General features: G+C 45.1%; 1 protein-coding gene across 2 annotated transcripts in view; it reads left to right on the forward strand.

Annotated features, from left to right (window-relative positions):
* Rnf150 (ring finger protein 150) overlaps positions 1 to 22092 on the forward strand; it is a 205634-nt gene extending 183542 nt beyond the window's left edge. For both annotated transcript variants that reach the window (XM_029532449.1, XM_021220258.2), the window contains one exon: positions 20609 to 22092. In XM_029532449.1, the coding sequence (XP_029388309.1) occupies positions 20609 to 20727 (119 nt within the window). In that variant the 3' untranslated portion in view covers positions 20728 to 22092. The remainder of the gene's footprint in view (positions 1 to 20608) is intronic.
* The last annotated feature ends 4253 nt before the right edge of the window (positions 22093 to 26345 follow it).

Below are 26345 nucleotides of genomic sequence, written 5' to 3' on the forward strand. Positions count from 1 at the left end.
ACTCCACAGCTGTCAAATAGAAATCACACTTACCTCTGATGCTGGACTCACAATCAAGTACTGAGGCAAAGGCACCAGGACTCCCATCAGCTCTGTGCTGCTCTGGCCCCCTGACCTACAACTGAGATATTTCCTCTTAGGGACACTGAAAGAAAGCCAAGGGCAGCCTGATCCTTTACCCCACTGGCTTAGAAAGTCTGACTACACTGGGAAATACTCAAAGGCCTGAGCTTCCGTTTGCCAGATCAGCAGCTCCCTCTGGGGTACAGGGGTCTGGCCCACAAGCATCCCCTGAACGGAAGATGTTTCCTCAGCATCATGGAGCCTCACACAGCTGGGCACCAGTTGCACACTTCATGAGCTCCAGGTGGGTGTGGCTTGTCGACCCTTCTGTACTGAGCTTGCTGTCATTGGCAAAGCATCCTTCCATTGCAGGAAAGACTGGAAAGAGTCTCAGGCAGACATTCCTTTGTGACACAGTAAAATAAACTAGGTACAAGTAGAAAAAAAAAAAAAAAAACCTGAAGATAGCAATAAAATACTATTGGTGACACTGGGAATGCTTACAGCTGCTGAGTTGTCAAAAACCTAAGTTCAGAGTATGTATTGATTATATGCTACCAGGAAACATAGGAGCAAGAATAAAGGTTGGGGGTGGGCTCTTTCCAAAATAAACACTTAAGGGTTGTTGTTGTTGTTGCCCCATGAATTTGAAGTTAAAAGAAGAAAAAGAAACAGAAAGGCACTCGCTGCCACCAGTCGTCCCACCAAAGGGTAACAGCAGACCTTCAAAATTAAAGTTAAGGACCCGTGCACATCTCAAATGCTCATAAAACTTCTCAGAGTCTAAAGGGAAAAGCAACAATGAGACACTCTTAAGATATCTAAGGCGCCTCCGTAGAAGCTAACCTGGAAGTTGGTGCTGTTAATTTGTAAAAAGCCGTCTTGCCAAGAGGTGGGTGATTTGGTCTAATATTTATGAGCAGGGATGAGATTGGCACTCCTGTGAAGGAATGCGGATTCTGACAGATGTAACCCAGATGTTCACTGAGGAGACGTCACTCTGCCAAGCATGGTTACTTAAAAGTTGGTCGCATTCTCCAGATCTACCTCAGGCTCTGTGTACACAAGGGGTTTGGAGAGCCGTTGTTAGTTTAAAAGGGAGAAAGACAGACGATAACTCTTTGACTTTGACAGGGAATACTAAGGCTATAACCCCTGTGATAAATTCCAGGGACTCCAGAAGGCTTGTCCAGAGAGATGGCCTTGTGAACACGCATTGAGATCCACTGAGAGAGGATGCTTCCGTCATGAGTTTTCCTTCCAGAATATTGGGAAACTGCTTGTTTGTACATCCCACATGTGGTCTTCCCTTCCTGTGTCAGTGAGACCTTGTCAGCTTCTTACCTTTTCCATCTTAAGCAGTGGTCCATTAGCAGCCAGCGCTGCCAGCTACCAGGACAAAATGCCACGCAGGCGGTCCTGCTTTAGGGAGGCGCTGAGCAAGAATCAGAGGTCATTAGAGACACACAAAATAGTACCTGGTAAGGCAGAAAGAGCAGGAAGACATTTCCTGTCCCCATAAATCTGTGCCTGTAAACCTCCAAGGCATGTCTGGATCTCATTATCTAGCCTATGTTTGCCATCGTGCCTTGTGTTGGATGCACCACATGGTACTGAATTTAAAAGACCAAGTCCCCCTCCAGTGCTGGCTTTAGCAAGTCTACATAATTGGTCTAGATATTCTTACTCAGTTATCCCATCATACAAGTGCTTGCTAATCGTTGGATTTCTCTTATTTGTATAGCATTGGGGATGGAAGCTAGCCTACGATGAATAGTCTCCTGCTCTCTGAGTGGTTGCGATGTTCAAATTGAAAACGAAGCAGTACTGTTAATCTGATATATAGGATTTGGGGATTACAAGGGCTCCTCAGGGAAGGGAGTCATTGACTTTGAAGAATAGGACAGCATTCCTTATAGACCCCTTTTCCCTGGAAAGGAATTAGGGCCAAGAAAACAAGCCATGCAGGGTCCCCAGCACATTCAGTAGAGACAGAATTAGCATCGTACCAATTGCAAAGGAATGGATGACATGAATTAGTCGTAACCGTTCTTTTGTGTGTGTGTATGCATGTGTTCATTCATGCGTGGGGGTTGGGGAAAACAGAAGACAACCTTGGGTCGTTTTCTTCAGGAACTCTCCACCTTGGTTTTTGAGACAGTCTTTCACTGGCCCATGCTTACCAGATAGGCAGGGCTCACCTACCTGCCTCTGTCTCCTAATACTGGACTTATAAGCACACACCACCACACATGGCTTTTGCAAGTGCATTCTGAGAATCAAACTCAAGCCCTGTGCTTCCAAGGCAAGCTTTTTTTTTAACCAGTTGAGCCTTCATCCCATTCCCTCACCTTCATCCCATTCCCTCATCTGAGTTTTGTAAGGCAAAATCAAACCCAACATAACTGGTTCTTGTGTCCTCATGTTCTGTGTTCATGACTTAAGCCACACATGGAAGTATTTAAGGGGAAAAGATCTATCTGCACTCCACATGCAGAGGCCTTTTCTGTTGTCGATATTCCCTCAACGGTTCAGGATAACCCTTTACATGTCATCTATACTGTCTCATTATAATCCAGAGTTTATTTTACCTACGCCAGAGGATGTGCACATGCTTTTTTAAGTATTCAAAGGTTTTATATAACAGTACTCTAGGACATCCGTGTCCTTGGGGAGTCCTAAAATCAATCCCCTGTGCAGAGCTGAACTGTAGTGAAGAAATAAGCTTTAACTCTTTGTTGCTGCTTTTAAGCTAATGCATGTGGGAAGAGCGGGCAGCCCAGAGCCTGGTGAAGCTCTGGCCCTCTCCTTCCTGCCCCCCTCCTTCCTGCTGCATCTTGTGAGGACAAGGCACCCTGAGTTGCTTGCTTTGTTTTGCTTTGGCTCTCCAGGAAATAGAGATCAGATGAGCCAAGGAAGAAGATCTGATTAGTAAAGCAAATGAAGAGGTTTAACAGATGGATCCAACAAAGATTCAGTACTGTATTAATTAGTCATTTGCCTCTGTATATTACCATGCTAAATACCAAGGAACACAGGGTGGGAGTCAATGGGTCAGCAAAGATCCAGCTCAGAGAAATTTGTTCTGACTACTGTCATCATCTTCCTCGTTGTCATCATCACCATCTGCCTGTACTTTGCCTCCTGACTCCCCTCACAGCGAGTAATTCTGGAAACTCCTAGGAATTTATATTTGTATTAATATTACTATTATTATAATTTTTTACATCTTAACCTCAGTTTCCCCTTCTCCCTCTCCTCCCAGTCCCTCCCCTGCACCTCCCCTCTCCCCCCACCATCCACTCCTCCTCCATTTCCATTCAGAGAATGGCAGGCCTCCCGTGAATGTTAACCAAGCATGGCATATCAAGTTGCAGTAGGATTTGGCACCTCCCTTCCTGTTAAGGCTGGATGAAGCAACCCAGTAGGGGCCACACAACCTTCAGCCTACAATTTGTCCTGCCTACAAGATGTGCTGGGGTAAAGGTGGCACAGAAATTGTGGGAGTGGCCAAGTGGCCAACCAGTGATTTGTCCAGCCACAAGAGGGATCGCCCAGAGAATGAGGATAGAACCAAAGGGGACTGGCAAACAAAGCAAAGCAAAACAAAACTGGCTTCCTGAAGTCCCTTTTGCGTCCGTGTACCTCATCTCTTTATCCGTGCGTGCTGACAGGCAACTGTGCTGGTTCCATTTCTGATCTGCTGTGACTAGAGCTTTAATGAGCACAGACTCCAACTGCCTCAGCTTGAGAGTGGTGGTTTAGACTGACTTTCTCCCTCTCCCTCTCCCTCTCCCTCTCCCCCCACCTCTAGCATTTTACATTTGCTTTCTTTCTTTTCTTTTCTTTTCTTTTTTTTTCTTGAGACAGGGTTTCTCAGTATAGCCCTGGCTATCCTGGAACTCACTCTGTAGACCAGGCTGGTCTTGAACTCAGAAATCCACCTGCCTCTGCCTCCCGGGATTAAAGGTGTGTGCCACCACTGCCTGGCGCACATTTGTTTTCTTGATGGCGGCCATTTTGAATAGGGTGAGATAAAAACCTTAAATCAGTTTTAATTTGCCACCAACTCTGCCGCTTTGTCCAGGTACAGCAAGCTGCCTGTCCTCCTTCCTTTTCTGTCAGCAGCCATCGCACAGGCTACAATGCTAGATAGTAACAAATGAGCAGTTGTTATTGTAATTAGTCTCCTGGGATCCCGGATATAGACTGATACTTTTCATCCTTCATTCGTTATATGAATTTGGCATTTATTCTAGAAAATAAAGCTGCTTTACTGCTTCTGAGAAGAGGTTCTAAAAGCAAAAGAAGAAAGGAAGCTAGCCTCTACAGAGAACCTGAAACCCCAGCAGAAAAAAGACATATTGTATGTGTCTACTCAGGCTAATGTCACAAAGGACCACAGGCTGGGTAGGTTAAACACCAAATATTGGCTTCTCCTAACTCTAGAAGTGTCAACGCGTTGTGATTCCTGGCTGGCCTTCTGGCTGTGTCCTCACGTGTCTGAATGAAAGCACGTAATGAAGCCTCTTAGGTTTCCTATAAGGCACTAATTGCACCAAAGTCTAATGCTCTCTTAAAGGCCCAGCCTCCCAGTACAGCACACTAGGAGATACAGCTTTACCATGTATAAGCATGTACAAGGGATACAATTCCAACATGTGCATAGCACATGAAGGGACCCTAGCCAGCGCAAGCAATGGTCCTGGTAGGCCAAGATCCAGCTATCAAAGTACTGAAGTCCAGCAATTGAAAACCACACTTTGGCTCACCTAATCAACATGCCCAATCAAAATTAAACACCTCATCCTAACACAGGGTTTCCCCCTTGTACTTTTGTAAATCACCATATTCCTGCCTGCCACATCAGTGTCCTCTCTATTCAGAAGCAGTCCTTTGTTTCCCCTCTAGGACAAATACCTCTCCCTTGTCCCCTTTCTCTCTTTCATTCCCTCCTCTTTCTCCTTCTTTCTGTATCTCCTGTCTTTGTCCCTTATCGCTGCCCTCTGTCTCTCTGGGACAAATAAATGTCCTTTGTGTTAAGAGCCTGGTCTGAGAACTTGGTCTCAGAGGATACAGTATTCAAACTGTATGTGCGCATAGCATGTATGCTACATCCACTCCAGTGGCACAAGTATATTGTCTTGTAACAATACAAATTACAAATGATGTGGGTTCTGTTGGGAAACAAACATAAAATGTAGCAGGTTAGTCGGGCAAGGTGGCCCGTGCCTGTAATCTCAGTACTTGGAAGGCTGAGGCAGGAGAATTGGCTATGTGTTTGATGCATGAGATGGTGGCAAAGCTTCCACCCCCAGATCCTAACATTGCTGAACTCCCTGGATCCTGTGTACCCTAACCTCAAACACATAGGCAGGAACTGCCTCTCAGGGGCAAATGTAGAATACAAGTTCAAAGTCTTACTGTTGTTCTAAATGCCAAGAACGAGAAGTGGTTGTAAGCTGAAAGAGTGGGCTAAGCTATGGTTTTATAGCATCCTGACTTGCCCACTGCTCTGTTATATATTTAGGTAGGATCTTTTTGTTGAGACATTAACCTGTGCTACAAACCCACAACATCAGGCCTCTTTTCCATAACTAAAACTTAGGCCTTAGGCAGTCAAGTTTTACACTACACTTTGAGGCCTTCCCTTGCACCAGGTCGGCGTCATTTGTGGACTGTTCTTCAAACCGGTCGAAGGGAGACTGTGGGTAAGAGGAGGTGATACTACACAAGCTTTCTACTACACAAAAGATCTGCTGTCTTCTTTAAATCAGCTTCTCTGTGTTTTGCTGAAGGAAGCAGGTAGTTAGAATGGTCAGAAATTTAAGACACCTCCAATCTTAAATTGACCTTGGCAGTTGAACAGGTAGATGTAAATGAGTCCTACACACAGAGCTAAACACATGCATGTCAGGGCTGAATCTCAAGCCTTGAGCTCGGGAGCTTGGAATCTGTTTATATATTTTGCAAGGATTCTGTATTTCTCGAATCTTCTGTTTAAATACTTCCTTGTTTTTGAACATGCTGAGTAAGAGGGCATTTTCCTGTTTCTGTCCCCTCCCCCTCTCCAACCCTTCCTAGAGCAAAGTAAATGATCCTTCTTTGCTGGGTCCTAGGACCTGGGCCTTTAAACCAGACCTGTGTTCCTCCAGAGCCCGGCTATCCAGTTTCTTCTGGCTCCTTTGCTGCACTATCATATAACAGGATGGCAAGGAGTGGGTATCCGACTGTCATGTGGTAACGATCGCTTCATGACATGTGGGTACATCGACCTACCTCCAACAGCAGTGAAGAAATACAGCGTTGTAGAAACAATGGGGCTGTGGTTAGAAAGGGAGGGCTTCACGCCTGTGCCAGCTCTTGAGCTGAGAACGAGGCCAGGAGGCTGCACATGAAAGATGGAAGCAGGTTCCCAATGAATACGCTACGATGATAAATATATTAATAATACAGCCGACACAGCATTCCTGGAGTGTGTCTCTTTGTGTGTGTGTCTCTGTGTCTGTCTGTGTGTCACTCTGTGTGTGTGTCTTTGTGTGTGTGTCTATGTGTGTGTATGTGTCTGTGTCACTCTGTGTGTGTCTGTGTGTCCGTGTGTGTCTATGTGTGTCTATGTGTACACTCTGGAGATTAAACCCAGGACTTTATGCACGCTAAGCAAATGTTCTACCACTGCCTTCATTCTCTGCAAGTACTTCTGGAAGTAGCAGCATAATGGCATCCATATAAATTAGAAGCATTCCGATCCTTGCCCAGTCTCAGCCCAGCCTGCCCTTCTTCTCCCATTGCCCACATTAACTAAAACAAAGAAAGCAGGACATCATTCTAGGTTTTTCAAAATGAGGAGATAATAGAACTTCTTAAACTCTTTCCCCCTCCAAAAAAAAAAAAAAAATTGGAGAGGAAAGTACACTTCCTATTCAGTGAGGCATCTTCACCCTGATGCCAAAGTCAGAGATAACACAAGGAGGGGATACTGTGGGCCAGACTCCCTCATGTTTATTCATGCAAAAATCTTCAAATCATTATTAAATTTAATTCCCAGATATGGGAACATAATATACACCATTCCCAAGCAGAATAAGCAGCTCTGCAAAGAAGATACACAAGCAGCCATGCATTTGTAAAGATTGTCAGCATTAGTTCATTATCAGGGCAATGCACGTCAAACCACCGTCGCATAATCACCGTAAACCTATTAAGATGGCCACTGTCGAAGTCTGTTGTTGTTTATTGTTGTCTAGGGTACACTGTTGGTTAAAATGTAAATTGGTACACCAATATGAAAAAGTGGATGGAGATTCCTCAAAAGCTTAAATCAGGAAATTGAAATTACAGCTATCTCAGATCTGGGCTTGGGTCTGAAATAACCGAAGTCAAAAATCTCAAAATCCCCTTACGTTGAGGGTAAAGAGACAGCTCAGCAAGTGAAGTGCTTGAATGCAAACAGGAGCACCAGAGTGTACATGCCCAGAACCACGAGTGCCAAGGGAGAATGACAGCCTTCCTGTACCCCAGCACTTAAAAGGAAGGCAGGCACAAGGACACTTGGGACAAGTTGGCTACCCAGACTCACCAAATCTGCGCATTCGGAGTTCGAGTGAGAAGCCCTGCCTCAGTGGGTAAAGTGGAGCGCTCTCCCAGATGGCACTTAGCATTCATCTCTATTCCCACATGTGCACACACATGCGCACATGCGCACACCCATCCACATGTATGTGTGTGCTCACACAGGCAAACACATAAGCAGAACTCAGGAAAATCTCTGGGCACCACTATATTCACCAGACAGCACCCTATTCACAGCAGTTGAGAGGTGGAAGTAACTTACATACTCATCCGTGGATGGGTTCAGTGTTTGGCGTTTTAAAAAGAAGGTAACCCTGTCTATGCTGAAAACAAATAAGCTAGAAAACAGACTGACCTAAAGCCGTGATTCTCCGTGGGTGGCATGTGGATATTTCACCCAGAGGTCACTTGGCAATGTCTGAAGACATTTTTGACTCTCCCAGCTTGCAGTAATCTTAGTCAGTGGGCAGAGACCAAGAGTGCTGCAAAACACTCCACAATTTATAGACTGTCTCTCACATAGAGAACTACCTAGCCCCAAATACCAATTATTATTAAAAAAAAAACCTGATATGATTTTTTTTAATTGGATATTATCTGTGGTCAAGTTGAAACAGAAGGACTGGCGATAAAGTGCCATGAGAAAAAGTATGGGAGAAACAGAAATAATCAAGTTGGGTTTTTGGGCTTTTAAGAATTTGGCCATGAATGGAGGCTGCACCAAGGCTAATCGCGTTCTTGAAATGATTTAACCTGGAGGTAGGTGGATGGCTCAGTGGTTAAGAGCACTGGCTGCTCTTCCAGAGGAACTGGGTTTGACTCACAATATCAACTTGGTGGCTCACAACTGTCTGCCAGTCTGCTTCCAGTTTATCTGATGGTCTTTTCTGGCCTCCATGGGCATCAAGTACTCACATGGGGCAAAGACACACAATCAGGCAAAGGCTTCATCACACACAAGGTTTTTTAAACTAGAAATATATGCAAATCACCAGAGACAAATTGTGTTCAAGAAAGACTGATTGACGTAGTCTGTAAACTGTTAAACGTTTAACTTTATAATTAATGGTTTTTAAACATCTTTGGAAGAGTGAGAAGGAAATGGGTATTACCCAAAGCTTGTCACAAATCCACTTTACTGTTGCTGAAGATCTTTCTCCCGCTGTGGTTGTCACCAACTCTGCAGCCCAGGGGGAAGGAAGCCAGTGTCCTGCTGCCTCTGACCCTGAGTCACAGGGACTAGAACCAGCCTTACTAGCCCTCATCCCTTTCAATTCTCTTAGCTAAATGAAGGTGGTTAGTGAGGGAGTCTGAGAAATGTAGTTCCCAGGTTCATAGTATATGCACACGCACGCACACACGCACACGTGCACGTGTGCACACACACATGCACACGCACACCATGAAATTGAAAAGACCCTAAAGAAGACTGAAATGGTAAAGCACCTATGCTTGACATGTGCACCATATCTTATTATTAGTAATATTTTTCCAACTAAATCAAACAAAGCCATGCACGCTCATGCCCTGAGATTTACCAGTTGCTTTGCGTGGTAGTGGTTCTCTTGAAAGAACCGACATTTGCCTTTGTCCCCATACTTCCCAGTGCTTCTTAGATCCTCACCACAGGTACGTAGCCAATCTACTCCGTGAGTCACTCTTCTTGGTTATCTGTTTGAAGATGAGAAGTTACCCTCCCGATTGCTTCTTTACTCTTTAGTTATACCTACCCTTTAACGTGCATTCTCTTGTGTTAAATGTATATATCTACATGTGTATGTACATATATTGTTGTATCATATAACAATATATTACTTATTATATATATAATATATATATATATGTATATGTATATTATTTCTTCTACTGGGTCAAACTTAAGTTAGAGGCAGGGCCAAATTTATATCCTCCACAACATTTACCTTAAGTGTTGTGTGCCTAGTAACATCCAACAAATATCTGTTGAATGAGAGGGCAATTGAGTATATTAATGGCTGAACAATGAGGTCTATAGACATTATTATATAGTTGCGAAACAAACCCACAAGATTCTGCCCATGAGTCTGCTACCCCTGACAGCTTTAACTCTCCCATGTTCTTTGTGTTCCAATCTCACTCACGTGTCCTGAGAAATGTCCATCCAACAAATGCTTGGCATTTAATGCTTAAGTTGTCCCTCTGTGGTTGAAAACTAGCCAGGGATTATGAAGTAGCTACTGACAACAGAAACGTTCACTAAATTTCACTCTGTGCCCTGTCAAAGACTAATGAGAACCGAAGAAACTATAATTATACCTGTCCTTCTGTCACATGGTAAAAACACAATGATTAAGTTGCCAAAAGGAGGAACGCTTTCTCCTGCCGGTCAGTGTCACAGAGAATGAAAACCAGTGTGAGTGGGATCATGGCAAGGCGAAGGCCTGCCTGTGTGATCTAAATTAATGCACAAGCATCAGGGGCTCCAGCCTCGCCTACTTCAACCCAAGCAGAAACTGCATGAAGCCTGCTGTCTCACTCACTGGGGCTCATTCTGTGCAACCCTGCAACGGGCATTCAGAAGGTGAGATTCTCAGTTACATCGGAATAAGGTTGGGAATCAACTGGCCCAATGGGTGCTTTGCACTATAAGCCCAACACATGTGGATCCCTGGTTGTGGAGCATTGCTGAGAGAACAAATTGGTCAGATATCTATAATCCATGATATCTATAATCCATGTAGAAGTTCTGTCACGTGAAATGGCACTGTCATCAATGGCCCTGGATGGAGTGGGGTCCCATCCCTACCTGTAAAGTACCCAACTTTGGATGAGTTGGCCTCATTCATAACATGTGATTCTCTCGTGGGGAAATCCAACTTCTCTTCCAGCCTGAAGACAATAGACAGAACATGTATGTACCTGTTACTGCTTCCCACAGTGCCTGACACAGGAGATGAATCTGGTACGTACTAGACATGATGAGTCAGACTGTGGCATAGACTCTGCCAGAACTGCTCAAATGCCTGTCATGTTGGAAACAAAAGCTACTGGGAGAAATCCTTAAAGTGAAGTTAAGCCAAAGGGTGCAAAAGTGCCCACTTCTGTAGAACAGACGCTCTGCATTTAAAGTCCAGCTGACTTCCCCACTAAGATTGTGACACACAGGACTGGAGGGGTGGCTGGATGGGAGCTGAGTTTGGACCCCCAGCACCCAGTAAAAAGCTGGCTGTAAAGGCTAATGCTTACAACCACAGCGCTAGGGTCAAAGAGAGGTGAACCCCAGAGGATCCCTGGCCAGTCAGGTCAAACAGCAATGTCAGAGATAGCCTGTCTCCAAAATAAGGTGGAGACGTGATAGAGGAAGACACCCAGTGTCAACATCTGACCTCATCCCAAGAACGTAACACATACATCAGAGAGAGAGAATCACACACACACACACACACACACACACACACACGCGCGCGCGCGCGCACATGCACACACACACACACGCGCGCGCGCACACACACACACACACACACACACACACACACACGGCCCCACTGCTGCCTGGAGGAGTCTCCACATTGTGAGGTGTTTTGAAAGGAGGGCAGCATTGTAATTCAGCTTTTCTGGATGAAATGCCCGGTTTGTGGTACCCCTGTACAATGCAGGGTTGATTGGAAATGTGTCCTAGTTTTCAGAAGATAAGCATCACTAGTGGTGGACCGAAGATGTCATTTATTCTTTGAAATCTCATTTTCCAAGTCCATGAGGGAAACAATGCACTGCTGAACAGGCCCCAGTGTGTGGGCACCCAGCTGCTGCAGGGTCAGGACACCTGGGGTCCCAGTCACCACCACCTTATTTTTTTTCAAAGCAGAGCACTTATTCCCTGGGTGGAAGCTGTTAATTCCTAACAGAGGGCATCTTCCTGCAGCCAGCTTCTTCTCTACGCTGCTTTGCAGCCTAGTAAAACCAGTCCTCCAACAAGGCTCACATTCTGCTGTACCTGAGTGATTACCATGGAGGAACAGCTCATGAGAGGAAAGAGAGAGAGCCTGTGAACTGACCTGTCAAGTTATCAGAAGGTTTCCACAACACAGTGTAAACTGCAGCGAGCAGGCATTTTAAAATCATGGAGCTGGACTGGAGAGATGGCGCAGATGACCAACTGCTCTTCCAGAGGTCCTGAGTTCAATTCCCAGCAAATACATGGTGGCTCACAACCATCTGTAACGGAATCCGATGCCCTCTTCTGGTGTGTCTGAAGACAGCTCCCAGTGCACTCATTTAAATCATGGAGCTAGAGAGTTAACTATCGCATACAAGAGAGCCTGCTGCTTTTACAGAGGTATGGGCTTTGGTTCCCAGCACCCACATCAGGCAGCTCACAACAGCCAGCTCTTGGGGAAGTCTTCTGACCTCTCTAGATACTGTGTGAGTGTGTGTGTGCGTACACACACACACACACACACACACACACACTATACACTTGAGCACTCTACACATACACACAATGTACACACAAGTACACACATATACACATAAAGTAAACATAATGTCCAAAACACAAAGACAGCTGCTTGCAGTTCTATGTTCTCTGAGGCACCAGAGTGACTGATTCTTATCTGTGGGTTCTTTAGGAACCTGGTGAAAGGCAACAGAAGGAAATGCCTCAGTGTGTAGGATAACAAATGTATGAGGCTAATTTTTAATTCTCAAGCCCCCTACAACTCTACTAACCCTCAAGATAAACACATTCTGGAGACAGAACGTGGGCATCAGTTCTGGTTCCAACTGGAATTGCCAAGCATTTTATGGAATTTTTAACCTTTTAAGGATTTGGTTTTAGCATCAAAAACAAAAATGGTATCCAGGAGTGGTAGTACACATCTGTAATTTCAGGAGTCAGGGGATAAAGACAGGCAGTTTTCTGGGACTTCTAGGCCAGCCAGGAATACATAGTGAGAAGTCATCTAACAATGAGGGGAAAACAATGCTTCTGTCATAGGTTAATTATAAGTACTAAATTGTAGAATCTATTTAAAGTACTCATTGTGTTTTCTGGCATGTAATAAGTTCTCGGTAACTATTAATATTGCTGTTTGTTGTTTAAAAGATAATGAAGCTCTGTAAAAGCAACTTTAATTTTGTTCAAATTGCAAGCATTCCACAGGTGTCCCCCATTTCTAGAGAAGACAGGAAACTGAAATGTAATTAAGGGGCCTGAGTCAGAGACTGGATGGAAAGAAGTCAGACATGAGCTCTTAGTTCACTACTGTAACATAGTGCCAGAGACAGAAACAATTATAAGCAATGTACATTTCTTCAGTTCTTGATTCTGGACTCAGAGAAATCTAAGACTAAGGAGCCCCAGCTGGTGAGGGCTTTCTTGCTGTGTCTAATTAACAAGGCATTGGAGTAGCTAATGAACATGCCCAAGACACAGAGAAAAATGGGGTCCATCATGTCCTTTTATGAGAGACACACTCCCCCAATTATGATACTAATCCGGCCACCAGGAGAGTCTCATGACATAATGAACTCAAGGGTCCTACCAGTGAAGGCCATTCCAAAGGCCACTGAATTTTCAATATGAGGTTTAGACCAGAGAACCCTGCTACCAATACAAACAAGGGGGGTGGGAATCTCTATTTTGAAGTTGGAAGGAATTTTAGCTATCAACATGCCACCGTCGGTAGAAAATTACATCAAACCCACGGCAAAAGTCAGCCTGACATTCTCCATATCAAGCAAGGGACAAACCAAATATATTAATCGTTTGTGGCCATATGACATTAACAAATCCCACCACTAAGAATGTCTTGTCTGACCACAGTTATGATACTGATGTACTTAGCATCAAATGTGAACATCTACTAAGCCAGTAGCTGGGGTGAGCTCATTAGGTCACAGAGTGGCGTTTCTGGTCTAATTGATTTATCTGCTACATGGCAAGAGAGTCAGGACTGCAACTGAGGTTTGAGAGTCTCAGTTTACCTCATGGCCCAGTCACATGGGACCTCATGGCAATGTTTACGAGTCTCACCTGTGAAGAAGGGGTAAGGTCAAAGGAGCATATTGACAGTAAACTGGGGGGGATGAACTCCCCAATCTCCCTCTTCTAGGATGTCCTGGGGATTAGCCTTCTGTACTGCTGTGCCCTCCCCTAAAGTATGAGATTTCAGACTCAGGTATGGACACAAACCAGGCAAGTAATGAGGACTAGAAAATGAGACTGATTGGTGAGTGTGGTCACCCAGGGCCTGTGAGCCTGCATCTAGCGGGACAGCACTGGCTCAACCTCTACTGGTTTTAGCCAGAAAAACAGGCACGTGTTACCAGATCATACTTAGCCAAGAAAAAAAAATCAATTAGAAAAACATATTCCATAGACAGGCAACAGTTTTAGGTTAAGCCCCTGCTCCAGCGTTCAGGACCCACATGAAGACCAAGCTGCACATCTGCTACATTTGTGCAGGGAGGCCTGGGTCTAGTTCGTGTATGTTCTTTGGTTTGTGCTTCAGTCTCTGAGAGCCCCCAAGGGTCCATGTTAGTTGACTCTGTTAGTCTTCCTGTGGAATTCCTATCCCCTTCAGGCCTGCAATCCTCCCTCCTATTCTTCCATAAGAGTCCCCAAACTCAACTCACTGTTTGGCTGTGGGTATCTGCATCTCTCTGAGTCAGCTGCTGGGTGGAGCCTCTCAGAGAACAGCCATGCTAAGATGCTGGTCTGCAAACATGACAAAGAATCATTAATAGTGTCAGGTAGTGGCGCTTGCCCACGGGATGGGTTACATCTCGATTTTTAAAAGCATTGTACATCCAAAGAGAACACCTCCAGGAACCCCAGTTTGTGTTCTTGCCTCTAGATTTTAGGGCTCCTGGGAGATTGTCCCAGTCTGTCTCTTTCTAGAGACTCTTACGTGTTGCTATAGCCTCAGTACCAGCCAGTACCTCTGTAAGCCACGCAGTGTTCACATGCGCGCCACCACCACATCTCCTTGGAAGATCACACGAGCCTCTCCCATAGCATGCTCCAAGCCAAACTCTCCATCTTCCAAACCTGTTCCCTTCCATGTTCTCTGGCTAACTCATGGTACCACAGCCGCTCAAGAGATGTGATTCCAGACCACCACTTTTCGGCTAACCCTTCCTGTCAAATCGATTGTCCCCTTTCCAAGATCTCGCGGGCACACACTGCATTCACTGGCTTTTCTGCGATACTCTCCTAACCAGATTCTTTCTGCCTCTAGTTAACAGCAAAGGTGAGCCCTTAAAATATTAAATGGGCCATCCTTATTCCCTGCTTAAAATCCCTCCATATCTTTAGAAGATGCATATAATTCTGTGCCACGTGGATTCAAAGTATTTTTCATCTCTAAAGTGAAAACAACAGACACATCAGAGGTTTGTATGAAAGAGGTGGCTATATTTTACATCCAGTTTCATGGGCTTTTTGCAGAGGAAACAGGCAAAGTCAATACATGCTTGTGCTGTGGATAACTGTGTATCCTCATTCAAGTTAAAACACAAATACTAAAGAATGATTTGCAACGTCTTCAGATCTTTTTTAAGGAAAATTTTAGTAGAAAATGATGGCAAAACCTGTTACAACAGGTAATCTGAACCAACCACTTTCCACAAATTTCCCTTGTGGATTTCTGGCTACCTTTACCATGAGCTACTAAAGGACGGTATTTAACTTCCACGAATTTGGCAGCCTGTATAAGTGTAGCAGCCCCTGTGACCCTCCAGGCTTTAAAAAAATAAAATCCAGTTCACAAATTCCAATTTAGAAAACACTTCTGTGAGTTTGAAGCCATGAAATTTGGGGTGATTGTGGCTACAGAGACTGGAGTAAAGCTGCCTCAGACCCTGTGTGGGCAAGTTCCATCCCTGAGTGGGTGATCTCTGTCCCTGGGTGGGTGAGCTCTGCCCTGAGTGGGTGAGCTCTGTCCCTGGGTGGGAGAGCTCTGTCCCTGGGTGGGTGAGCTCTGTCCCTGGGTGGGTGAGCTCTGCCCTGAGTGGGTGAGTTCTGTTCCTGGGTAGGTAAGCTCTGTCCCTGGGTGGGTGAGCTCTGTCCCTGGGTAGGAGAGTTCTGTCCCTGGATAGGTGAGCTCTGTCCCTGGGTGGGAGAGCTCTATCCCTGGGTGGGTGAGCTCTGTCCCTGGTGGGTGAGCTCTGTCCTTGGGTGGGAGAGCTCTGTCCCTGGGTGGGAGAGCTCTGTCCCTAAGTGGATGAGCTTTGATTCTGTAGCACTGTAGTGGATTGGCCCTTTGTTTGTAACCCCTTTTTGGCTGGAGTCATAGAAAAATCATGAAATTGATCTATTGATAATAAACTATGCTTGATTTGCCATGGAAATGTGAGTTGAAAAGCTAGTCATGTGAGTTGAATTACCCAGTCACCATTGAGATAAAGATCCTGAGAGTGTGTTGTGTTGCCTATAATTCCTGCTGCCTGAGAGGGGAATCCTGAGTCAAGACCAGCCTCGGCTAAATAGAAAAATCCTGTCAAGAATCAATAAATTTTTATTTTTGAAAAGAAGGAAGGGGTGGAGTTGATAGAGACAGCTATTGATTTTATATTTCTGTAATTGTAACAAATATCTGAGGTAAACCAACTTCAAAAAGAGAACAGGTTTATTCTGGCTCCCAGTTTGGAGGATGTGGCGACCATGACCCCGTTGCTCTGCATCTGTGGCAACACAATGCAGCATGGGGAAGTCTGGGTGTAACAGAGAAGGCCTGGAAGCAAAGGGAAGGAGCTGGAGAAGCTAAGGACTCAGAGTCCTCTTCAAGGTGCACCCCTGTAGGCCTAACACCCCCCACTTGCCCCTCCTTTCAAAGGTTTCAACCACTTTCCAGCAAGGCCAAGGAGAGGAGCAAGCCTCTAACACCTGAGCCTTTGAGGGATGTTCAAGATCAAAAGGGAGGGAGGGAGGGAGGGAGGGAGGGTACAATTCCTTGTATAGTTCCTCTTTTGTTGCTATTTTGGTGCACAGTCACTGTCCTCTTCTGAATTTTCATCTCTGAGAATAAGTTGTCTTCAGCTTTTACTGTACCTCGAAGAACTGATTTCTCCATTCATTCACGTTTCCTAGATACACAATAAGCTTTTATACTGAGAAAAATAAGTCATTAGAAAGGTTAAGTATATACTTAACAATTTAACTTGCTTCCTTCTCAATCATAATTCTATTAGTAACTAGTCATTGAGAATCCACAGTGTATGAAATACAGGACTGTATATATATTGACTCATATATTTAGCCCAAATTCTCACTTAATGATCATCCTGGAGGATGGCAGTGACTTACACAAAGTAGCACAAGTAATTGGTAATAGTTATACCAGAATATTGTCTAGAGGAAGCAAGACTTCCAATTCTCGTAGATAGTTACATAGACTGACAGACAATTTCGATCTAGGGTCTCTTATAAACCAGGCCCACCTCAAGCTCACTATGTAGCCAATGATAACCCTGAACTCCTGAATCTCATGTCTCCACCGTTCAGCTGCTGAGATCACAGGCTGGTGCCAACACACCAGCTCACCAGTGTCATTTTAGATGTCTAGTCTTGTTGTCGCTGTAAAGTGTGTAATGAAAGCACTGGGTAAGAGGATGGACTAAACACGGGAAGCTATTTCCAGTCTCTCCTAAAACCAGAACAACGACTTTTTAAATTAAATACAGACTCTGAAGTGTATGGGATAAGGGAGAGAAAAGACAGAAGCAAAGTCTGAGCCAGTGGGCAAAGTGAGCAAGCACTGAGGGGCCTAGTGAGACAGAGCTGTGTCTGCTGTGGCCTCCCCATGCGCATGGCAGAGACAAAAGCTCTCTGGCACAGTGGTTGGCAGAGGCATAGGGCTCACACAGCAGGGGAGCACACCATCTGCTGAGGCAACCGGGGTGGAGCACTGCCCCTCAAAGGAAGGCTCATCCCAGTTTGCACCAGTGAGTCCCTGCCCTCCCCTGTCTCCCCAGTCAGGAATGCAGGGCGCGGGGCTCTAGAGCAGAGGAATTAGGTGTGGAAGGAGATGTGCATTGGTGGCCAGCTGGCAAGGAGTCTGTTATGAAGTGTGAGGCAGGTACCCAATGTCACTTCATGTAGAGTGGATAGTTTGGTAAAGAATTCGGTGACTGCCACCGTCCTCAAATACTAAACCCTTGTATTTCCCAGCGGCCCCTTGGGAGTTGTGAGCTATCATCTGAGATGCGTCAGAGCTCGGGCTTCCATGGATTGACCCGTGTGAGGCAGTTCATTTCTCTAAGACTGGTTCTTCGGGGGCACAGCTCTGTTATTTCTCGTTGTCTCTTTTAAAGTATCTTAGAAATACACTACTTTTTATTAAATATATATATTTTCCTTAAATGTCCTCACCATGGCAAATAACATCAGCAACAGCCAAAGCAAAAGCATTATAGCTATCATCAGTCTTCATTTCGTAGACATCTTTATTGGTCTTCTAATTGCATGGTTACCTGTCAGAGTGATAGAAAGCATAGGACTTTCTGGATTACAGCTGCCTTTAGGCAGATCTTGAGACTCCCCCAGCCTACTCCCTAGCTTGGTTGTGCATTCCAGTCATATTTGAATATCGTCTGATGTCTGCCCGTCCACAACAGCCCCCATCACTTGCAGCCATCTGTGTGCACTGTGACTACTCCTTAAAGGATCAGTCTATGTTACTCATCCTGCTAAAGTACATATTATCCTTAGGACTCATTTTGGACATAGCACCCTATGGCACGTGCCAGCTTTGACCCAGCATATGTCTCCATAGCCTCCGCCCTTGCTCCTACCATACCTGATCCATCTCCCAACGGAGCCAAAATTCTGCTTATCTGTCTGCCTGCTACACGGTAAGCTCCTTGAGTCTCTGAATTGTCTTGTTCTCACATGCATAGCAGCCAGCACAATTGTTAGCTCATAGCAGAGACTCAGTTAATACATCTTGAAGGAATTCAGGAGGTGTGCTCATTCTAGAGTATTTGGAAATAGATCCAGGGGAAAAAAAAGAAAAAAAAGAAAAAAAAAAAAAAAGCCTGCACACACCTTTAATCCAGCACTCGGGAGGCAGAGGCAGGTGAATCTAATGATTTCGATGCCAGCCTGGTCTTCAGAGTGAGTTCCAGGACAGCCAGGGCTATACAGAGAAAACCTGTCTCGAAACATAAACAAACAAAAAATATATCTTAAAAGGAACATCAATATAAATATTAATATAAATCCTAAATCTCAATCAAGCTACAGACACCTTGTCTCAAAGGGAAAAAAAGAAGGGAAGGGAAGGGAGGGACGGAGGGAGGGAGGGAAGAAGAAAGTCCCCAAAGCATGAATGCCTCTTCCTCCTCCTCCTCCTCCTCCTCCTCCTCCTCCTCCTGTTAACCTTTTTAGTTCCTTGCTTCCAATCATAGCAACATGCTCACCACATCAACCTTGAAGCAAGCAAGATCTGAGTATTTCTGAATTCCTTTCTGGTATATTGTTATGCTGAAAATGCCATTAAGTGTCTATTTATGTAACTCTGAAGTCTTGGGAAACTTCACTTAGGTGGTTATAAGGACATCTCCCTTGTAAAGGGACGATGTTTTTGAGATAGTTTCTGTTATTGGGCTTTATTACTTGCTAAGTTATGATACCACAAATAATGATTAAGTGAATATTTTTGCACTTCTAATTATTGCTCCTTAGAGCATTCTGGAAATAAAATTATTAGGTGAAAATTTTATAACTCTAATGGAAGAATGAAGTAGAACACTGGTCTCTGGATGCTGGGAAGGGTAGTAGAAGAGGAGATGGAATTTTAACAAGGACTCTGTCTTCACAGTGGAGAAATTCATTCTGGGTTTCTTAAAACAAACAGGGTTAAGTGTTGGGTAAAACAATATGTGATATATTAAAAACTAAGTAAAGAAATAAAAATCTCCAGATATAAAAATGATAATGTCTGAAGATCAAGATAAGCTCCCAAAGGCACGGGCCAAGACAATGTAGACAAGGAAGGAAGGGCTTGCTCTGGCCACAGTTTGAGGTACAGCCACCATAGCAAGAAAGCTATTGGCAGGAGTTTAAGGCAACTGATCGCATCGGGTCTGAAGTTAAGAAGCATAAAGAGATGAACGGTGGTGCTTAGGTAACATTCTCCCCTTCATTCGGTCCCGGTACTGCCCATGGAAAGGTTGTCACCCACATTTACTATGTCTTTTCTTACCCCTGTAACCAAATCCAGATGCTCCCATCCAGACATGTACGAAGGTCTGTCTCTTAGGTGATTCTGGATCCTGTTGAGCTTACATCATTAACATCACAGGACTGTTGGCTTCTTGCTATTTTCGTTTTCCTCTTTGGAGACATGGCCTTACCATGCAGCTAAGGCTGGCCTCAGACTCAGCCTTCCTGCCCCCACCTCCGCGGACTTTGTAAGCGTTCACCACCATAGCCAGCCTCTATTAGTTTCCTACCACAATGGCTCTCGTTTCTGACCCACTTGGAATTTATCTGGGGCTCTATTTTGAGGTGAGATTTGAATTAGAGTTTTTACAGAACAGGCAATTTTTTGATAAGACTTCTGGAAATAAAATTATTAGGTGAAATTTTTATAACTCCAATGGAAGAACCAAGTAGAATAATGGACTCTGGATGCTAGCACTTAAAAAAAAAAAAAAAATAAGTGCTAGTAGATGGGATGGCGAGATGGCTCAGTGTTTTAAACTGCATACTGTTCCTCCAGAGGACACAAGTTCAGTTCCCAGCACCTGAACTGGACAGCTCACAACCGCTTATCCCTCCATGGGATCCAATGCCCCCACAGGCACCTGCACTTGTGTGCACATACACACATGCAAACTCACGTGACCATCTATATATTATGCTTAATTTAAAAGAACAAAACCTAGATCTTAAAAAAGAGAGACTGTACTAGGAACAATAATTCCAAAAAGGAAGCATCCACAGACGTAGCTTGATGCTGACCATAAACTTTGCTTTGTCCCCCCTCAGGTGATCAAGAGCCAGCAGTGAGCAGTGGCTCTGACATCTCATTAATTATGGCACTGGAAGTGGGCCTGTCTGATGTAGAACTTTCCACCGACCAAGACTGCGAGGAGGTGAAATCTTGAGATGGTAGAAATGGACGAGAGAAGACATAGGAACCCGGAGGACAGGAGGGAAGCATGCTCCGAGGATTGAACTGGATACACAACCTTCAGATCACCATGGCAACCCCAGGGCACTCTGTTCAAGGGTGGTAGCGAAAGCAATATCCAAAGTCTCCCGTGTCAGGACGCGGGTTCCCATCTCTGCAACAACAGCCTGTGGCCTTGATGTGGAAGTGGAAAGCTGAATTCCTTGGTGTCTGTGCAGACGTGCGGCAGACCGGAAGGAGACTCCACAGTTTCTTCACTTGACTTCAGCCTCTCCCATCTTCTTGCTCTCCTTTGGGAAAGATGGTTTCGTTCCCTTGGCGATTTCTTTTTAAAAGTTGATGTGTAGTTTACATCGATCCCTCGGGTTTCCCTTTGATCCACTCCAGCCTGTGTACCAGGTCTGCTTAGAAGTTCCGGTTGCTGCTCCTGTGATTGGTTTGTACCACGTCTTGCGATTCATAGTCACGAGTTAGCAATCAGTATGACGTGTGTATGACTTTGAGGATTGCCTCGGCACCCTGAAACAGTGGAAGGGCAGATTTTATCAAGTGTCTAAACCCCTCCTCTAGGTGGGGTGCCAGACAGCCACACTAAGTTCTGGATCTGCTGAGCTGCTTGCTGGCTATTTTCCACTCTACTACATAGGCTTCCCTTGCCACGCTGTCAGGGGCCATCTTAGCAGGAGATAACTGTCAGGGAGAGAAATGCAGGTCCTCTGACTTGAGGGCCTTAGTCTAAAACCCAGAAGTCCCCAAAGGACACCATGACAAAGTTCAGAGTATGTGGGGGGGGGAAAAAACAAAACCTGATACCCTATCTTCCCAGGGTAGGGAAGATTCCTGATTCCCTGATTTCTCCCAAGGCCTTAGCAGTTTATCACCTTCATAAATGAATTCCACAGGTACGAGGTATAGAAGAGATGTGATCAGTTTTTAGGTCACTGGCATCCAGGTGTGAGCTTATTTCAGGACCTGCCCTGTTAACCCCCGCCAGCCTGCACGGAAAGATCTCAATAAGTCCTTAACAATTTGCGTCTCGGGTCTTCTGAGAGCATTTGGGTATCAAGAGGAGAATGAGGTATGAGCTGATAAAGTCTGAATCACAATGCGCATCACGGGAAATTGCTAAATTGAGTTTCCTCTGATTGTGAGAATCAAATAAGATTAAAAGGAAAATAACAAATGACTATCAAAACCCACCGTACTATAAAGTGGTTTATTGTCTTATTCGCTTTTTGTCTGAAACAATAACAAAAGTGTGCTGTCTTTCGAGTGGACAGTATCGTGATACATGCAGCAATTCCAGAGGCAGAGGTGGCCACCTGTGTCCCTCTAGACAATCTAAAGGATCTCTTCCTCCTCCTCCTCCTCCTCCACCACCACCACCACCACCTCCCTAGCAGTTGGCAAGGTCATACAGAGCAGGGATTATCCAGGAAAGCAAGCTCTTCCCACTGAGCTGTATTTATGTATTTGATTTGGGCTTTTCCACCTCATTACACTAATATCTTTCAAACAGCGCTTGGTGAGCTGTAAACCCATGCTGCCCACTGGAATTTTGAGTCCAGAGCAATGGGAATTCTCCACTGTTCCTTTTCCTTCCTTCCTTCCTTCCTTCCTCCCTCCCTCCCTCCCTCCCTTCCTTCCTTTCTTTCTTTCTACTTCTAATGCTTTCCTATTCGATGGTAGAGAGCAAGGCAAGGAAAATGATATCAAGCTTCAGAAATACCACCTCTGTCAAAGGTCTAGGGCATCCCATAATTAACGCCAGCCTCTAAGGACTGAGGTGCTTCATAGCGAGGAAGCAGGTGAGTGTTAAACCAGACTGTCTCAAAGGAAGTTTCAAAGATGAATCTCACCTTCCCCTCTGTCTCGGGTCACACATCTGCACTCCTCCAGGGGGATCTGCGTTGTGAAAATAACTGAGTCACAAAGGAAATTTTGATATTTAGTCTAATGACATTGGGGTAATTCAGCAACAAGAGAAATATAAAATTACATTGCATGACCAGACAGGAAAAGATCTGGTGGGTGTTTTCTGGCTAGTGGCCAGGTAAACGCTGATTATATAAGCAAGTCCTTGACCTAACTAATACCCTATAGGATGCTAAGTGAACCGTAAGGGGCCTAAAAGATCCACCTTAGCCTGTGGCTCTGACTCCAAGGAGACCCTGTGGCAAACTCCCTGAGCCTTTGACAGTCTCTGCTTACCAAAGAGTTTTGAAGGACTTCCCTGTGACCTTCATGGCAAAAGAAAGATTAACTAGAAAGTTTTCCTCTTGAGATAACTGGAAAAGCTCTTACTATAGACGTTGCTGCTGCCTTCCACGATGAGGAGACCCTGACCTGAGGACCCAGTGAGCCACACATGGCTGTGCAGCCCGGGAATGCCCACTGAATATGCATTTACAGGCATGCATTTTTTCTGGAGCAAGTGGTGCACCAAGTTTGTCCAACAGAAATAAGCCCAAGTCACATAGATTTTTTTTTTTTAACTCCCGCTAGCCATATTTTAAGAAGCAAAAAGAAAACAGGTGGAAATAATTTAATAGTAGTTTAACCCAATATTATTATTGTTTTGATGTGCAAATGATGTAGAGAGCGTCGGGAAAACATTTTCCTCTATGCTTTTGTTACCTGTTCTAAATCTGCTGTGTCTTTGACATTCCCAGCGCATCGTCATTTTTACTAGCCACAGTTCAAGCTTTCCGTAGCCACATGTGCCTAGTGGCCACCAGCTGGGCAGCACGGCCCAAGAAATCTTCCAGAATCCTTACAAGTGCTCCTGACTCTGACAGAAGAAAAAGGGATAAGATTACCTCAGTTTTTCCCCAAAAGAAAAACAGACCCTAGCCAGGTTACCTAAGGAGACAGCCAGAGATGTTCTTACTTCATAAGAAACAGCCATTCAAGTAGCCTTTATCAACTTTTTAAACATAGTGTCCACTGTCTTCCGCAACTGTTGCTTCTCTGACCAGTTGTTTGTTTAAAAACAACAACAACAACAACAACAACAAGACAACCAACCATGTTGATTTGGTGCTGAAATAAAATTACACCCTCACTTATATGACAAACTCTGAGACTCATGCATGAGACTTACACCCCTCACTTCTATGACTAATCCCGAGACTCTTAGTGTGACACAGCCGAAAAGAATTTACCTCAACCCCTAGTTCTTCCCCCTGTGGCTGCCCCTTTCTGGAGCAGTAGAACTCAGAGACAGGAAAGGCACAGGGAACCGCAGGCCGAGCCACACACACACAGTCTGTGTGACCTTGTCGAGAAAGGATCTCTGAGCTAGTGGTCATCCAGCACCTACATGGTGAACGGCGAGCAGCTTTCTCTTCAGCTTTGTCCAAGGTTTCGAGAGGAAAAAGAGCCCTGAACTCCCTCAGAGCCATTTTCAGAATGGCTTCCTCCTGTGTGGTTAGTCCTTCTAAAGGGCTGATGCCTCCTGAGAACAGCCTTTGAGCAAAGCCCCTTGGGTCTGGCAGGGCCTTCAAGGTCAGTTCTGGTCACACACCCAAGGGATGGATATAGTGTGGAGACAGTAGATGATAAAGGTATCAGAGGCAGTCAGGCAATGGTGTTGCACACCTTTGATCCCAGCACTCAGGCAGGTGGATCTCAGTGAGTTTGAGGTCAGCCCAGTCTATGAAGCAAGTTCTGGGACAGCTAAAAAGAGAAACACTGGGTGGAGGCAGGAGCAGAGGTGGGGGGGGGGGGGAGTACCAGAGGCACCTAGCTATTTCGACATTGTGTGTGACATCCTGTCCATGGAAGCAAAAGTCTCTGGAGAGAGATTTGTTGTTGTTTTGTGGTTGTTGTTGTTGTTGTTGTTGTTGTTGCTTTGACATTTTCGTCTGTGGGTATTCAAGGGTCTAGCCTGTTAAGAATGGCTGTGCCCAGTAGCCATTCCCTTTACAGCCCAGACATTCCTGGGACTACCACACTTCCAGAATCTAAAAGGAGCATCAGTCTGCCTAAGGTTCTTGGTGTAAGCTTAGTCGGTGCTGAAATGGATTGCAGAGCATAAGCATTTAATGGCATTTAGTTGTCCACTGAATGCATATCCTTGGCTGAACACCATGAAAATTACCAAATAAAAACTTTCAAAATTTTTAGGAAAGAACATCATGCTCTCTACAAAGAGAAGGTCCTATCTTCTGCAGTACTGTGGCCAGGGAGTGATGGCCTGTAGCAAAAAGAATAATAATAATAAAATAAAAATAAATGTATGAGTCGCTCTATCTGCATGCACACCTGCAAGCCAGAAGAGGGCATCAGATCCCAGATACAAATAGATGGTTGTGAGCTCCCATGTGGTTGCTGAGAATTGAACTCAGGACCTCTAGAAGAGCAGTCAGTGCTTTTAACCGCTGAGCCATCTCTCCAGCTCCCATAGCATTCTTTTTGCTTTGTTTTGTTTTGCTTTGTTTTTGTTTTTCGAGACAGGGTTTCTCTGTGTATCCCTGGCTGTCCTGGAACTCACTTGGTAGACCAGGCTGGCCTCAAACTCAGAAACCCGCCTGCCTCTGCCTCCCCTGTGCTGGGATTAAAGGTCTGCACCACCAGGCCCGGCTCCCATAGCATTCTTAATTGCCCTTCCTTGCGTGTATACACACACACACACACACACACACACACACACACACACACACACACACTTTCCCTATCTTACATCCCATTTCCTTAAACCCTGTTCCTTGGTCCCCTCCAAATAGGTCACAGACGCACAGGAGCAGGATTTGTGTGACCTATATCTGCCATCTTCCCAGGGTCCTTATCACTTAGCATGACACGCTCCTTGGAAAGAACATAAGGCAAAGAGGAGCAGAGGCACTGCCCTTCAAAGACTGGGCTGCCTGATTTCTTGAGCAGTACTTCTGTCCCTTTTGGGAGAGGACCGAAGAGCAGGGGTGATGGCTGAATTTCACAGGGAAATGACCAGGACCCTGAAGGACATCCACAGGAGGCAGGGTCCCAGATCAAAGCAGGGTGAGCTAAGGGGAAAGTCTATGTGGAAAAATGCCCCTCCCCTGGGCTCAGAGCTCACCGATGAGTCCCAGGGAGAGCAGGTGTCGAAGGGATTCAGGAGTCATGAGTTAAAACGCTCTTGATTGTGAAGAAGATTAGGGTACTTGGCTCCCAACAGCAGGCCTTTCTCGGGAGGGTCAGACAGTATAGTTAAAGTCTTATAGCTAGGGAACTATTTTACTCCCCTGTGAGCTTTGTGGTGGCATGATGGTATCACCCCATAACTAATGAAGTCAATGTAGATCCCAGATGTGGACTTTAATTAATTTAATCAGTTCCTCGGTCTGTAAGAGCCTGTCTTACTCACTCTCTCCCTGTCCTATGTCCTTCATAATCAAGGGGCTTTTTCATGAACCTCAAAGGCCGGATCCTCTAAACTGGTGGCATTATAGATGCTCACCCTCACTGCAGAGCTGGTTGCTCTCTAGCCACTTGATATGTGTTCATTGATGAGGAAGAGGAGGAGGGGGAGGAGGGAGAAGAGGGAGAGGAGGAGGAGGGGGAGGAGGAGGATGTGGGAGTGTGCTTCTTGTAAGAGCTCTAAAGAGGCAG

Source organism: Mus pahari, chromosome 20 (assembly GCF_900095145.1).
Source record: "Mus pahari chromosome 20, PAHARI_EIJ_v1.1, whole genome shotgun sequence".
Lineage (NCBI taxonomy): Eukaryota > Metazoa > Chordata > Mammalia > Rodentia > Muridae > Mus > Mus pahari.